This window comes from Equus asinus, chromosome 6 (genome assembly GCF_041296235.1).
Source record: "Equus asinus isolate D_3611 breed Donkey chromosome 6, EquAss-T2T_v2, whole genome shotgun sequence".
Taxonomy (NCBI): Eukaryota; Metazoa; Chordata; class Mammalia; order Perissodactyla; family Equidae; genus Equus; species Equus asinus.
The window spans coordinates 67,237,942-67,254,069 of NC_091795.1; the positions used below are offsets into that span (position 1 = coordinate 67,237,942).

General features: G+C 36.8%; 1 protein-coding gene across 4 annotated transcripts in view; it reads right to left on the reverse strand.

Annotated features, from left to right (window-relative positions):
* Positions 1-16,128, reverse strand: part of EML4 (EMAP like 4) — a 157,018-nt gene that overhangs the window by 74,042 nt on the left and 66,848 nt on the right. For all 4 annotated transcript variants that reach the window (XM_070512181.1, XM_070512180.1, XM_070512178.1 and 1 more), the window contains one exon: positions 15,780-15,962. In XM_070512181.1, the coding sequence (XP_070368282.1) occupies positions 15,780-15,962 (183 nt within the window). The remainder of the gene's footprint in view (positions 1-15,779; positions 15,963-16,128) is intronic.

Genomic DNA, 16,128 nt, shown 5'->3' on the forward strand with positions numbered 1-16,128 from the left:
AGTCCTTGTCAACCGTTACACTTCATTATCCCTGTAGATCTGCCTATTCCAAACATTTCATATACATGGAATCACACAGTATGTGCTCTTTTGTGTCTGGCTTTTCACTTAGCGTAACGTTTTCAAGGTGCATCCATGTGGCAGCATGTATGAGTATTTTGTTCTTTTTTATGGTTGAACAATATTCCATTGTATAAATACACCATGTTTTTTAATCTATCCTTCTGTTGATGGACAGATGCATTGTTTCCACTCTTTGACTACTGTAAATAGTCCTACCATAAACATTTGTATACTAGTTTTCATTTGAACATCTGTTTTCAGTTCTTTGGGGTATATAACTAGGAGTAGAACTGCTGGGTCACATGGTAATTTTATGTTTAACTTATTGAGGAACTGTCCAATATAGCAGCTGCACCATTATACAATCCCAACAGCAACATACGAGGGTTCCAACTTCACCACATCCTTGCCAACATTTATTTTTAGTTTTTAAAAAACATCATAGCCATTTCAGTGAGTGTTAAGGGCTATCTCACCATAGTTTTGATTTGCATTTCTCTAATAATGAGAATCTTTTACTGGGCTTATCGGCCATTTGTATATCTTCTTTGGAGAAATATCTACTCAAGTCCTTTGCCCATTTTTCAATAAGAATATATGATGTAAACTGTTCTAAGTGCTCTCTTATAATCCTTTTATTTCTATAAGGCTGGTAGTAGTGTCCCCACTTTCATTTCTGATTCTAGCAATCTAGGGCTTCCTTCTTTTTTTCTTACTCTTTCTAGCTAAAGGTTTGTCAAGTTTGTTCATCTTTTCAAAAAAAACACTTTTGATTTGTTGATTTTATCATTTTTCCATTCTCTACTTCATTTATCTCTGATCTTTTTTTTTTTTTTTTTAAAGATTTTATTTTTTCCTTTTTCTCCCCAAAGCCCCCCGGTACATAGTTGTGTATTCTTCGTTGTGGGTTCCTCTAGTTGTGGCATGTGGGACGCTGCCTCAGCGTGGTCTGACGAGCAGTGCCATGTCCGCGCCCAGGATTCGAACCGACGAAACACTGGGCCGCCTGCAGCGGAGCGCGAGAACTTAACCACTCGGCCACGGGGCCAGCCCCTATCTCTGATCTTTTTTATTGCCTTCTTTCTGCTAGCTTCGGATTTAGTTTTTTTTTTTTTTTTTTTTTTTTCTTTTCCTATTTCGTTAAAGTTAGGTTATTAATTGAGATCTTTCTTCTTCTTTAATGTAGGCATTTACAGCTATAAATATTCCTTTGAGGACTGCTTTTGCTCTATCAATAACAATTAGTTTTTGAAATATAAATGTTTTTTCACTTTTTTGTTACACACAAAAAAACCCATTAGTCACTATATAAAAGACAAAGTCTACAACCTACTTCTCATGTTCTCTTTCAATGTTCCAAACCTCATCTCAAACAACAGATCAATCACATCCAGTAGGATGGCTATTATCAAAATAAAAACTGAAAACAAAAAGTGAGGCAAGGATGTGGAGAAATTGGAACCCTCGTGTATTTCTGGTAGGAATGTAAAATGGTGCACCTACTGTGAAAAACAGTATTGGCTGTTCTTCAAAAAATTAAACATGGAATTACCATATGATCTGGCAATTCCACTTCCAGGCATATATACCCAAAAGACCTGACAGCAGGGAGTCAAGCAGATATTTGCACACCCATGTTCATAGCAGCATTGTTCACAATAGCCAAAAGGTGAAAACCACCCCAATGTTCACTGACAGATGAATAGATAACCAAATGCGGTATATACATATAATGGAATATTCGGCCTAAAAAAGGAATGAAATTGTGAAATATGCTTTAACATGGATGAATCTTGAAGACATTACTCTAAGTGAAATGAGCCAGACATAAAATGACAAATTTTGCATGATTTCTATTAAATGAGGTACCCAGATTAGTCAAATTCATAGAAATAGAAAATAGAATGGTAGTTGCTAGGGATGGAGGGCAGGGAAGAATGTGGAGTCAATTGTTTAAGGGGTAAAAAGTTTCAGGTTGGAAAGATGAAAGAGTTCTGGAGATGGATGGTGGTGATGGTTGTACAACAATGAGAATTTTTTAATACCACTGAACTGTACACCTAAAAATGGTTAAAATGGTAAGGTTTTATGTTATGTATATTTTACCACAATAAAAAAAAGTTAGAAAAAACCATCACATCACCAATGTTTCCAAGTCCTACAGTTCACTGTTCAATTCTTCAAATGCTTTCAAGATATCTTGTGGAATTCTCATTCATCTTCACACAATTAGATGACAGTGTGTGCCTCATAGTTTTTATCAGTCTCAGTAGGCAATTTATTCACATCTTAGATATTTACTCCAAAAAGACAAGACATTTTTTGATGTCTTGGCCATTTTGAGGCCTATATATAATGGGCTTCCTTTTTATTATTTGACGTAAAGGTTTCCAACTACTAAGCCAGTTATGACATTTACTCCATAGAGTAGGAACATTAATTTGAATATTTTATTACCCTTATTATGTAAAGTGAATGGAAAATTAGAAAAATGAAGGTGCTGATGTGAATGAAAAAGTAGGTCTCAGAAACATATGACTGAAAATTATCAAGAACTATATGTTGAAAATGACAAATCTTTAGCCTAAATTGAATTCTCATTGGATTTGGTTGACTGTATAGTCACTAGTGAAAGAAAACCAAATTGAAGACAACATAGGAGAAATTATGGAGCCACACTATAGATTCAAGTACAAATGATAATTTTATATTTTTTATTTCTTTATCAGAATCTCCCCCAATCAAGATATACATATGATGTAAGCATTTCAGGAATGAATTAGGTATGAATGTTCTATATCTGAAGAACTAGAGCATAGCAGTGAGATAGGTCACGGATCAATAGTTACCTCTGGATTTCCTGTTTTAAATTATGTCAGATGCTCTCTTATAAACAAATATATAAATGGAGAAAAGTTCCTTCAAGTTCTTTTACCTCAAGGAGAAAAAAGAGCTTGTATTTCATACACACCAACCTAGCAATTGTCTCCAACAGAAAGATAAACATTATACTTCTAGTTACTAAAAATGGGATAATCTCTTGAGTTTCTAAATATTCTGATTAGGGTCACAATTTGCACGAGAAATAGTTAAGTCCTCTGTAACTCATTTGGAATTTAATAACCTGTGGGTCTTCTATTTGCTAACGACCAACAAATTGCTGGCATTGTTCAAAACATATATACATAATCCTGTTTATATGTATAATTCATAAATACATAATCTCTGCTTTTCACATTAATGGAATTGTTTCAGTTGCATTTGAATTTTCTGCATTCTCTTGAATGTCATTAAAAAAAATAATTACCATTCTTTTACTAATGCCTCAATCCACCTCAATTCAGTATTTCTAGAAATTACTAACCCAAATTGATATTGATACTGATGTGACAATTTTGATTCCTTCCTCAGCAATTTCAACTTCATGGTGAAATTTCAGTTACTAATTATGAAATATACTCTTCCAAACATTAATATATTTATAAGACTGAGTCATCCTGTAACACTTAACTGAACATTACTTAAAATGCTACTGTGCAGAAAATATTAAAAACGGACCAACTAAAACTTTGCAGAAGTCTTCCAATTCTATTCAAATTACCCTATGCTGTAAGAATTGCTGTTAGGTTTATAGTTAAAGGAATATAAAGGAGCTTTATTCAGCCATTATCAGAAGAGAAACCATGGTTTTGACTTTTGAATAACGTAAATGTAAATATATTACCATTAGAGCTGAAGTCTCTGCGAACCCCTCCCTGAACACATCCCCACTTCCTCCCTCCTATAGGTTACCATTTAGTTCAGGTGCTTCTGATCTGCAATAATAAAACCAGCTAACACAGGAGGATAACTTTTTGACTACTTGGCTACAACAAGCAGATACTCACAGCCATCAAAGGGAGAGAATATGAGAAAAGGTTAGATGAGGGGAAAGAAAGAAGAGTTGGTGGAACAAGGTTTCTTCAGAAACAGGTTGGGGGTGGGCCTCAGCAGTCCTAAGGCAAGACTGGTCTTCAACAAAGGTGTAAAGGTGAGTTAGGATCAGATGACCACTGATTACTTGCCTCAATTTACAAGGTAAATTGCATCTAATTTATCCCGCCATTCAAGTTAGAAACTAATTGTTTCTGACTCTCTCCCGTCATCCTCAAATCCTATGGTTCCTCATCCTCTGTGTCTCTGAAATGATCTCCATGTTTGCACTCTGCACCACCACGCCTTACCTTCATCCATAACCCTTGCCTGGCTCCTCCTAGCCATCTGTTAGATTTACCTTTCTGAGACAAAGATCTCTTCGTGTTTTCTCCCTTAAATTATAGCCTTTCATGGAAGTGGGAAAAATGGAAACCTACATTATATTAATATGGTAAAATTTGGGGTCACTTTTTCTTTTTAAAATTCCTTCCCAATATAGTTATTTGTATAATATTAAATATATATATTTAAAAATTAATCAAATATCCTTGGTAACTCCTCATTGCCTGCAGAACTCAAGTTCATTATCTCACTCAATGTTCATTATCTGATCCGGACCCATCTCTACACTTTTGTTGTACCTCTGTTTACCTTTTTTGTTGAAGACTAGTCTTGCCTTTGGACTACCAAGGCTCATCCCAACCTGCTTCTGAAGGAACTCTGTTCTGCCAACTATTCTTTCCTTCCCCTCTTTCAACCTGTCTTAGTCCGCTCGGGCTACTACAACAAATTATCAGAGACTGGGTGGCTTATACTAACAAATATTTATTTCTCACAGTTCTGGAGGCTGAGAATTCTAAGATCAAGGTGCCAGCAGATTGGATTCTGATGAGAACCTAATTCCTCGTTTGCAGAGGACTATCTTCTGGTGGTATCCTCACACTGAGGAGGGGTGGTAGCATGGGAAGCTAGCTCTCTTCCTTTTCTTTCCTATTATGACACTTAATCTCATCATGGGGGCTCCACTCTCATAACTTCATTACCTCCCAAAGGCCTCAACTCCAAATACCATCACATCAGGGATTAGGGTTGGGTTTTTTTGGGGGGGTTTTTTGGTGAGGAAGATGGGCCCTGCGCTAACATCTGTACCAATCTTCCTCTATTTTGTATGTGGGATGCTACCAAAGCATGGCTTCATGAGTGGTGTGTAGGTCTGCACCTGGGATCCAAACTGGTGAACCCCAGGCTGCCGAAGTGGAGCATACGTACTTAACCACTATGCCACCAGGCTGGCCCCCAGGGATTAGGGTTTTAAACATAGGAATTTTGGATTCTGTAGCATAACCCCCTTTCAAACTTTCCTTCTTTGATGCCTCTTTTCTGTTGGCATATAAGAAAACATACACTTAAATATCTGCGTTATACAGAACCTATATACTCAAAATAACTCCTTGATCCTGTATTCCTTCTAACCTCACTCTCCCCAGACACAATGTGCACCTCCCCATTCCAAGTCTAATATTTGGAAAAGACTCAGTAGCCTATATTTTCCTATCTGCACCTCAATCTTCTGCAATCTGGGTATCATCTGACCACTTCACAGAAACTTCTCTTGCCAAGATCACCAATGGCTTCTTTGTCACTGAATTCATTGGATACTTTTCAGTCCTTATCTTGCTCAACTTTTCTTCAGCATCTAATAATGCTGATCATTCAGGCAAAGACAATGTCCTTAGTTTCTAAGACACTGCCCTTGCCTGAATTTCTTCTTAGCTCTCTGTCCATTTCTTCTTACTCTCATTTCCTGGATCTCCTTTTCTTGCTCAGATTTATTATTTGGGCTCTTCAGATCTCTTGTCACCATCATACCCTTCTCATAATTTTTTATATCTAACTGCTATTGAACATCTCCCCATGAACTTATATGCCCCTCTTCTCACCAAACAAAACAACTCAACTGCTACTCTATTAAATACGTTATTCATGGAGGAAGACATTACCACCCATGAACTGTATGAATTGGAAAAGAGGAAATCAGCTTTGATTCCTCCACGTCCTTAATGCCAACATTCAACTTCTTTGTTGCTTCCATAACTTTTTTTTGTTTTTTGCCTCCAGTTTTAATGATAAAACTGATATACAAGTTGCACATAAAGTGTACAATTTACCAAATTTTTTTTTTTTGAAGATTTTATTTTTTTCCTTTTTCTCCCCAAAGCCCCCCCAGTACATAGTTGTATATTCTTCGTTGTGGGTCCTTCTAGTTGTGGCATGTGGGACCCTGCCTCAGCGTGGCTTGATGAGCAGTGCCATGTCCGCGCCCAGGATTCGAACCAACGAAACACTGGGCCGCCTGCAGCAGAGCGCGCGAACTTAACCACTCAGCCACGGGGCCAGCCCCACAATTTACCAAATTTTGACATACATACATGCCTGTGAAACAATCACCACAGTCAAGATAGTGAACACAGCCATCATCCTCAAAAGTTTCGTTGTGTCCCTCTGTAATACATCTCTCCCTCCCTCATTCTTGTCCTCCGGCAACCACCGATCTACCTCCTATCACTATAGATTAGTTTGCCTTTTCTAGAATTTTATATAAATGGAATCAAACAATACATATGTTTTGCCTGGCTTTGTAATGCAGTGTAATTATTCTGAGATTCTTCTGAGTCTATAAGTGTATCAATAGATTATTCCCTTCTATAGCCCAATACTATCCCATTATATGGATATACAACGTTTTTATTCATTTACCTGTTGACCTGTGGGTTGTTTCCAGTTTTTTAATATTATAAATAAAGCTACAGTGAACATAAGTGTACAAATATTTGTGTGGACATATGCTTTCATTTCTTAATGGTAAATATCTGGGTTGAAGGTAGGTGAATGTTTAACTTTTTAAAAAACTGCCAAGTTGTTTTCCAAAGTGGTTGTACCACTTTACATTCCCGTCTGCACTGTATAAGAGTTCCAGTTACTCCATATCCTTCCAAATACTTGGAATGACCAGTCTTTCTAATTTTAGCCTGGTGAGCATGCAGTGGCATCACACTGTGGTTTTAATTTGCATTTCCTTAATGTCTAAAGGTGTTAAATATCTTTTCATGTGTTTATTTGACATCCATATATCTTCTTTAGTGTTGTGTCTGTTCAAATCTTTTGCCTAATTCTAAAATGGGCTATTTCTTATTGAGTTGTAAGAGTTAGTCATACATTCTAGATAAAAATCTTCTGACAAATACACATTTTGCAAGTATTTTCTCCTGTTCTGTAGCTTGCCTTTTTATTTCAAAACAGTATCTGGAAGAACAAGATTCTTAATTTTGATGAAGTTCAATTAAATTAGTAACTTTTCTCTTATTATTTGTACTTGTTTGTGTTCTATTTTAGACATTTTCACCAAACCCAAGGACACTAATGTTTTCTCCTATGTTTTCTAAGAAATTTTATGGGTTTAGCCCTTACATTAAGGTCTACGATCCGTTTTGGCTTAAGTTTTGTATATAGCATAAGTTAAAATGGGGTTTTTGGTTGTTTTTTTTTTTTTTTTTTGGCCTATGACCCAAATCTTGAACTTGCTTTGTCCTCCCTGTCTTTTCTTGCACCCAAGCTTTTCCATTTGCTCTTCAACTTGGAATGTTCTTCATCTAGAAGGCTCATCCTCATCTTTCAAATTTCAGCTATCACTTCCTCAAAGAAGGCTTTTATGACCACCTTATCTGAAGTGCCTCTCCTAGTTTACTCTCTTACTACCCCCTTATTTCCTTCACAGTCCTTATCATCATTTATAATTATCTGTAACTCTATCTGGAAACCTTACTTGTTTTGTGATTCTTGTATATATCCCCATGCTTAGCACTGTGCTTGCACAGAGAAAACACTAAGTCAATATTTGAATGACTAAATGAATGCATCTTCACCACTACTGCCTCAAATTTCTCTTCTGGATTATGTTAGGTTTGTCTCTGTTCTCTCTTCTTGCAGTACCTTGCTCTTAAGGCATTCTCTACACTGTGCCAGAATGATTCTTTTAAAACATGCTGTACATCTTTGAATTTAATATGCCATCAAGTGTAATATGCACCATTGTCCTGAATAACACTAGAAACAAAAAAGCGCTGCCCATGAGAACTATGAAACACAATCATTGGAAGATGCACTGCAATTTCAGAGATGTTAAAACGCAAGAAATAGGGGCTGGCCTGGTGGCACAGTAGTCAAATTCACCACGCTCTGCTTCGGTGGCCCAGGTTCAAGAGTTTGGATCCTGGTGTAGACCTACACCACTCATCAAGCCATGCTGTGGCAGTGTACCACATACAAAACAGAGGAAGATGGGCACAGATGTTAGCTCAGGGCCAATCTTCCTCACACACACACAAAAAAGCAAGAAATATAGGCATCTTAGAATTAATGGATTGCTGTAAATCTATTTGTCACTCCTCATTTTAAAATCCTTTAATGGCTCTCCAGTGTGCCCAGGATAGAAACTAAATTCCTTAGGAAGGTGTAATAAAACCTTTCACTATGGGCCCTATCTACCAACCTCTGCTTCATGCTTCAGTTTATTCGGAATTCCTAAATTAAGTACTTTTATTCCTCTGTGCTTCTCCACCTGGATGGTCCTTCTCTCTGGCATACACTAGTCTCTCTGCTTGCCTAAATTAACACATATTCATCACCCATTTACCCAACAAATATTTACCCAGGGCCTGTTATGCTCCTAGTCTTGTGTTTACAAAAGAGTACAAGACAGCCACTAGCATCACGGAGTTCAAAATCTTGCAAGAGAATCACACTGGCAATGAAAACATGTCTAAGTGCAGTAACAGTGATATGAACAGAGGAGTATCATGGAAGTACAAAGAAAAGACACATAATTCTGTAAGGATGGTTAGGAACACAGAGCCCAAGAAAGGCTTCCTGGAACAAATGCAGAACAAAGTCTTAAAGGATAAGTAAGAGATAGCCAGGTAAAAAGAGAGGCGATAAGATACCAGGATCTTATTCCGATATGTATAAAGGAACAGAAAGAATGTAACGGCAAAGTGGGGTGTGTATGTGATGTGGAACGGAAGAGAGATGGTAGACAAAAAGCTCTTTATGTGGTGAGAATGTAGAACAAGAGAGGGCAGAGTCCAGATGGGAGAGGAGAGTCCACATGGGAGAAGTAAGCAGGAGTTAGATCATGAAGACTTTATCTACAGAGGATAGAGATCACTAAAGGATTTTAAGCTGAAAAAGGATTTAGTTCAATTTACATTTTAGAGAAAACTCTCTAGTGGCTATGTGAAGAGCAGATTTCAGGGCAGTGGACTAAGCATAAGATGACAGGGACCTGAAACAAGAGCTAGGTAGCATGAATGGAAAGGAGGTGGCAGTTTTCAGAAACGTTTATTAGACTTAAAAGATGAGTTCAATTTGGGGACATTTTACATTTATGAATTCTGAAGGACATACAAGCAGAACAATCTAGTAAGTAGACAGATAATGATTTGGGAACTGACACCAATAAGTGGCTGTTAAGACCATGAAGGTAGATGAGGGCTGATGTCACCTCCTGCAAAGAACCTTCAACTCCAATTGGAGTTAGGTATTTACCCTAATGCTCCCACAGCACCCTAAATTTACTTTTTTAATACCAATTATATAATTTTATAATTATTGACTTATCTGTTTTCTCACTTTACCTGAGGCCCTTTGGGAGCAAAGGCAGTATCTTTTATTTCTTTAATCTCCACCACCTAAAACAGAGCCTAGTACATTGAAAAAATGAGGGAAACAGACAACTGTCAGTACAGTAAGTGGTATGGAGTAATATTAATTATCAAGCACTTGGTATATGCTAGGCATTATCTTAACTATTTTATAATAGTTATACCCTTTAATCTTCACCATCATCCTAAAATGGATTTACTACTGTCATCCCAATTTTGCTGACAAAGAAACTGAAGCCTAGAGATTATTAACATGCTCAAGGTTATACAGTAATAAGCAGTGAAATCAAGATTTGAGTCCAGGCAGAAGGAATGGTAAGTATGTACAAAGGAATAATTCTGCCTAGTAGAGAGTGACATTTTGAGCTGTGCCAGGATAACAAATGGGAATTTATCAAATGGAATAGGAGGAAAGAAAATTCTAAGCAGATAACAGTACTAAATCATCAAGGTCCCCACTTAAATAAATAGCAAGAAAAGACCAAAAGAAGATTTTCATGGTCACTTTCAATCCTACAGTTTAATTCGAGATAATTTTCAGTACCTGGAATCCTTAGTATTTGGATAAAAGAGTGAATTATCTCCCAAGGTAGAGGCAATGAGTTATGTAAAGCAGAGGCAGAAAACAAAAAGGAACTGTGGGTGAATGCTTGTTTTTCAGTTGAGAAGTCTAAAGTACATTCTTTGAAACCTAGAATATTAAGAACCTAACTGGAAGAAAGGAACATAAAAATGATTATTGCAATTATACAAATTCACGACTGGCATGCATCGTTAGCTACATATATATGTGTATGTATGTAAGTATGCATATATATACACACACCTCTTTCCCAGGGCCTGGGCATTATAAAGTCTGAGCCATAACTCTCTCAAAGATTGGCCTGCAAGACTGAAAGCAACAGTGACTTCTAGTAACCAAAGGTAAAAAACTAGTTCTATTTCTGAGCAGCAATCCAGCTGAAATCAGAGAAATTAAGGCTAAAAGTCCATAAACCAGGAAGGCACTAATTTAGTTTTATCACAGCAGAAACCATCATAATGCCAGGGTTGAAGGCCAATGATAATTTTTATACTTATCATGACATAATACTAATCATATGGTTTATATTCCTTGATGATACACCCAAGCAGATGACCTTTCTGATACCTTAGCCTGACATTTCCTAAATATTAAAGAATTTCACTGTACTCGAGACTCACACAGTAAAGTTATCAATAGGAACTGCTGCATATTCAAAGTCTCAAATCTCAAATCCTTATATCCTCAAATCCTTATATACCTCATCCATAATATCCTCTTATTCCTCCTGCATCTATCCCAATTCCTCCCTCTAAAGTAGCAAATTTTTTTAACAACGACTTCTTGCTTCTATAACTTTCTTCTTCTCACAATTTCTTAAGTATTTATTGAGTCATCATAAGGCTAACTATGTTAGTAAGAAACTGTCCCTGCCTTCAAATAATTTATAATCTATCAAGAACAACAAATACATATACCAAGAGATACACACAAAAAATTTTAAACAATTCTAAGAGATAAAAAATGGAAAGATCATTTTTAGGCAAGAACTTGAGGCCTTAAAGGATGGAGAAAATTTTGATCAGAAGAAGGACACAGATAGTTTATGCAGGACAAACTCTAGTTGATACTCAAAATCTTTTATTCATCTCAGATTTCCTATCATATGTCTCAGAGCTCCAACTGTAGACCTCTTCCACTCTCTTCATATTTTCAAGCTCCCTGACACCTTTTTTTTTTAATCTCTGTCAATTACTTTGCTTCATTCTTTCAGAAGATTGAGGACTACATGTATTCCATCAAATTTTATCTTTTCCATTTGGAATTTTATCTGTACACTTCCCCTTTCCTCTTGTCTCACAGAAGATGTACTTTAGTCCTTTTTAACTCCTGTCTACTAATTTTTAAAAAGTATATTTTAAGTAGAAATGACCAAAGAAGGATTTGACTCACACAGAGAAATGGAACTCTGTAAATGCTAACTGCTGCCTGGTCTGAGGCAATATCCACCCATGTACTTCTATATACAAAAAGCAGCTTAGAAGTGTTTGATCTGTTGTCAAAATAATAAGACACTCTCCCATCTCCTTCCACAATTATGAGTCATTTTAACCCAAGGGTCCCACTAAGGAAATTCACACCTTCCACCCTGATTAACGTAACTTACTTATCAATAACATTTACCCAAACCTACAACAAATCCCTGTCTTCTCCCAAATGTTATTTGCAGTGAGAGCCAAATGATACAGATCTGTGCCTGTACTCTATCCCAGATTCTACATCATTAGGAATGTTTCTTTTGGAGAACTGACATCCTCTACATTTCAATTTTGCCTCTGGGTTCTCTCATTTCTCAAGTGACAGTTACAACGTTTAATATGTTTTGGTTTACCAGCAGTTTCCTGGTTTAAAATGACTGATTCTCACCTTCAGATAAATTCGACCCTTTTGCTTTTATACCATTGTGTACTAACAGCTTGTCTTCACATAATGCCACTGGGCTGTATTCTCAAATTACATTCATTTGGTCACCCCAAGTGGTTTTAATGGGTTTCCCAGGCACCAGCTGTGACATAATTTGTCTTCCTGGCAGTTAAAACTGCCAAAGTGTTCCCTGGGCCTTCCTTTTTGCTCCAAGTACAGGTAATTTTTTTTCTTTTGGCAGGGATTCAGTTGCAACTGGTGCATAGATTATGAACATATGACGTCAAATGGAAAGAATTCTCCGACAGAAGAGAAGGTATATGAGAAATTTAAATGACTCGCCACCTTAAAAACTATTGGGAAAACTTTTTACCTCAGTTAAGTGTCTGGCATAACATACTCAAGGAAAAACTGGGGCTTAGCTTTTAATACTACTGGCACAATAGAGAGGATAAACTAAAAGAAGAGAACTAAAAATACTGAAATGACTAGTTAGGTGTGTTTCTGATTTTGGCATTTACTGAATGGCACTTACTACTATGAAGTGACATAGTAGAACGTCATTAAGTCATGAGCATACAGATCATTAACATTTAGCTTGAACCCTGCCTGAAGCTAAGTCATGTCCCCGTATCACCACCATCTAGCAAAACTATATAATAGTTGTCTTCGTCAGTAAGGAAGTTGACCTATACTTTTAACTACAGCTTCATAAAAGGGTTCTACCCTATTTATCCATGGGGTTTTAGTCTTACCTCTAAAGAAGAATCCTCTAGAAAACGTAAATACCTTAAGAAGATGATAGCGATTATCTTCCTGCCAGTAATTTACGTGAAAGCGAATATTAAAAATTCTAATTTCACAGTGGACTAAAAGAAACTCACATATAAGATGAGTGAGGTGAGGAACATTGGTCCTGGGCAATATCTGTCACCAATCTTCTTCTTTTTGCTCGAAGAAGATTGTTGCTGAGCTAACATCTGTGGCAACCTTTCTCTATTTTATGAGGGATGCTGCCACAGCACTGGCATAACCAGCGGTGCTAGGTCCACACCCGGGATCCAAACCTGCAAGCCCGGGGCCACCAAAGCAGAGTGTGTGAAGTTAACTACTACACCACCAGGCCATCCCCCAAAATTTTCCTCTTTATTGAAATACCTTGGTAAACAAAAAATGAGAGAAAACACTGTTTAAATTTTTCTCCACACAAGATTACAATGTACTGTTGTTCTAGCATAATAAAAACTTTTAATTTTTTTTGACTAATATAAACTATTTAAAATAAGTTTTTAAAAATGTGGATAATAATCAAACACTCTATCATTTTCTCTTACAGGGTTTAAAATACTTAATACAGAGTCAGAAGCCGAGGGTACATATACCAATTATAGATGAGAAACTTGTTCTTTCTCTATGCCAAGTTTATCTTCCCTGTAAAGCTCACATACATGAACTGATCTGCCTCCTCAGTCTACTCTAACAACTCGAGAATCCTTTTGTAAAAGTCAGTTTATAAGCAAATAAATTTTTGCCTGGCTTGATCTTGGCAGTCCCCAAAGTTGGTTCTCAAAAAACACGTTAGCCAAAATGGTTTCTACCAAGTCTTTTGCCAAACTCTCAAGTCTCTTATCCTTTGTCACTGACACGTTTATCTTACTAACCACTAATGGAAAAGATCAATCCTGCCATCTCTCTTAACTCTCCACTATTAACACCTAGGCCCAGCGTGCTTCAGGGTAGGAGGTATAAGAATCGGAATAACAAACCCAGGCAGAATGAACGTCCCTCCCCAAAAGTTCTCACTTCAATACTCGCTCTCAAGGTCACTCAGCATTTCTTTCATATGTCTATGGTCTTCCATCTTCTCCTCTAACCATTCCAAACATTTACTCCCCTTTTGCACCACCTAGGAACTGGCTTACTTTCTTAAAGGGCATCACTGTCTCCTGAGGACAAAGTGATAAGGAATGAAAGTTCCAGCCTTGACAACTGAATATATAGCAACCTTCACTCAGTTTTATCTCTTTCCATTCTATCTCAAAGGAAGTAGTGTTCTTTCTGTCTAAAACTAGTAGTTTCTTACCTGCTCTAAGAACCTTTCTCAAACTGTCAGGAAACTTGCTTCACCAATTACTACCACCTCTCCCCAACCAATATCATCTTCTCTTCTGCTGCCTTTTTGTCCTCAACATATCTTTGTGCTCAAGTCTACATCATCTTAAAAAATTAAAACTGTCCTTCATTTTAGCATCCTTTTCTGGCTACTACCTCCTTACCCACCTCAGGCAAATATTTTGGCTATAGTTGCTGCTTCCCAACTGCACAGTTCTCCTCAATTGCTGCTTCACAAAATACTGCAGTTTGATCTGCAATTCTATCACTCCACTAAAATTGTTTTCGGAGAGGTTTCTAATAATTTCAAAAATGCCAAATCCAATGGTCACCTCTCAGTCTTTGTTTTATTTGACCTCTCTGAAGCAGCTGGCAACATGAATCACTCTTTGCTAAGCTGAAATATTGGAACTCCCCAAAGAACTATCCTGAGCCTTGTTCTCATTTTACATCCTCATTCTATGGCTTCAACTATCAACCATAAGCTAAACATTCCCAAATTCTTACTGCTAGCCGAGACCAGCATGATCACTAGACCTGTAATTCAACTACCTATATACCATATATATCTCAAACAACATTCAGAAACTGAATTCATAATCTTTCTTCCAAATCTGCTCCTCATATCCTGCTTAACTATCTTCCATCTAGCTAGAATATAAGAGTTACATAAGGCTCCTCCCTAGGTTAATAATTTGCACTGACATTGCAGTAGAGAGGTAAGCCAATGAATATCCTCACTTTTCCCATTGGCAAAATGGGGATAATCGTGCCTATGTCCATCTGCTCTACCAGGAAATCACTAAGATATATGAAATGATATGTTCAATTGCTTGATTAATGTGAAAGAATTTTAAATTCTTCCTGGGTGGTTGGAGAAAGTAAAAGCCACACTATATCTGTTCCAAACTCAGAGTCTAACAGGGTCTTGATGACTGTTTCTCTCAACCTGTGAAAACTCTCAATATCTGCAAGTTAAAATTCCCATTGTACTAGGGTTGGCAATAAATTTCACAGCTTAAATTCTTCAGGATTCTGCTGACTAACGACCATAAAAGGCTTAGAATGAAGCTATCTGAACCATACTGATTTCAATCATTTCTGTAACGACAAGAGGATTGATTCAAAAAGTAAATATGAGTGCCTAAATGTTCAAGAAACTATGTTAATTATTATGGGAGACACAAAAAGAAGATTCAGTTCCTGCCCTCAGTAAATTTTTTATCTAGTTGGAAGACACTAAATTCACACAAGTACTATGACATAAAAGCCTGTAAGTACAATCAGCGGTGTTATACAAAAACTCTCAATTTAAAATAATAAATAATAAACTTTCAGAATTTCTTGAGAATAAAGAAGAAGGAAAGGGAAAACAAACTACAATCACAAGCAATCCAAAGGAGAAACTACAGTTTTATATTCCCAATTTTAATGTCACTGATAAAATACACGTTTCATACATTATTGCAAAGAAAGTGTTGCAAAAAGCAAGACTCTTCCTACTTTACAGTGCACTTTATTACCTTTACTTGGGACTGATTTTTTCACCGAGGCTACATGATCTTCAGAGATTGCAAGACGCCTCAAAACATCAGCCAAAGCTGCCTTTAGCACAGTGATTTCATCTTCTTGTTGCTGAACTCGTAACTCAAGAGCTGAGAGGCGATCTTGGACATCAGAAGTACTTGCAGCAGATATACTATCATCTATAAAATAAAGAAAATAAGGAATATTTTTAAAGTAAACTGCTTAAGAAAGAATCTAATGACAAAACCTATACCAGAGAAGTCTTTCAAAAGATAAGAAAAATCGAAAAAAAATCATTTTTACACAGATTAACTTCTGTAATGATTTTCACAGCTATTGAACTAA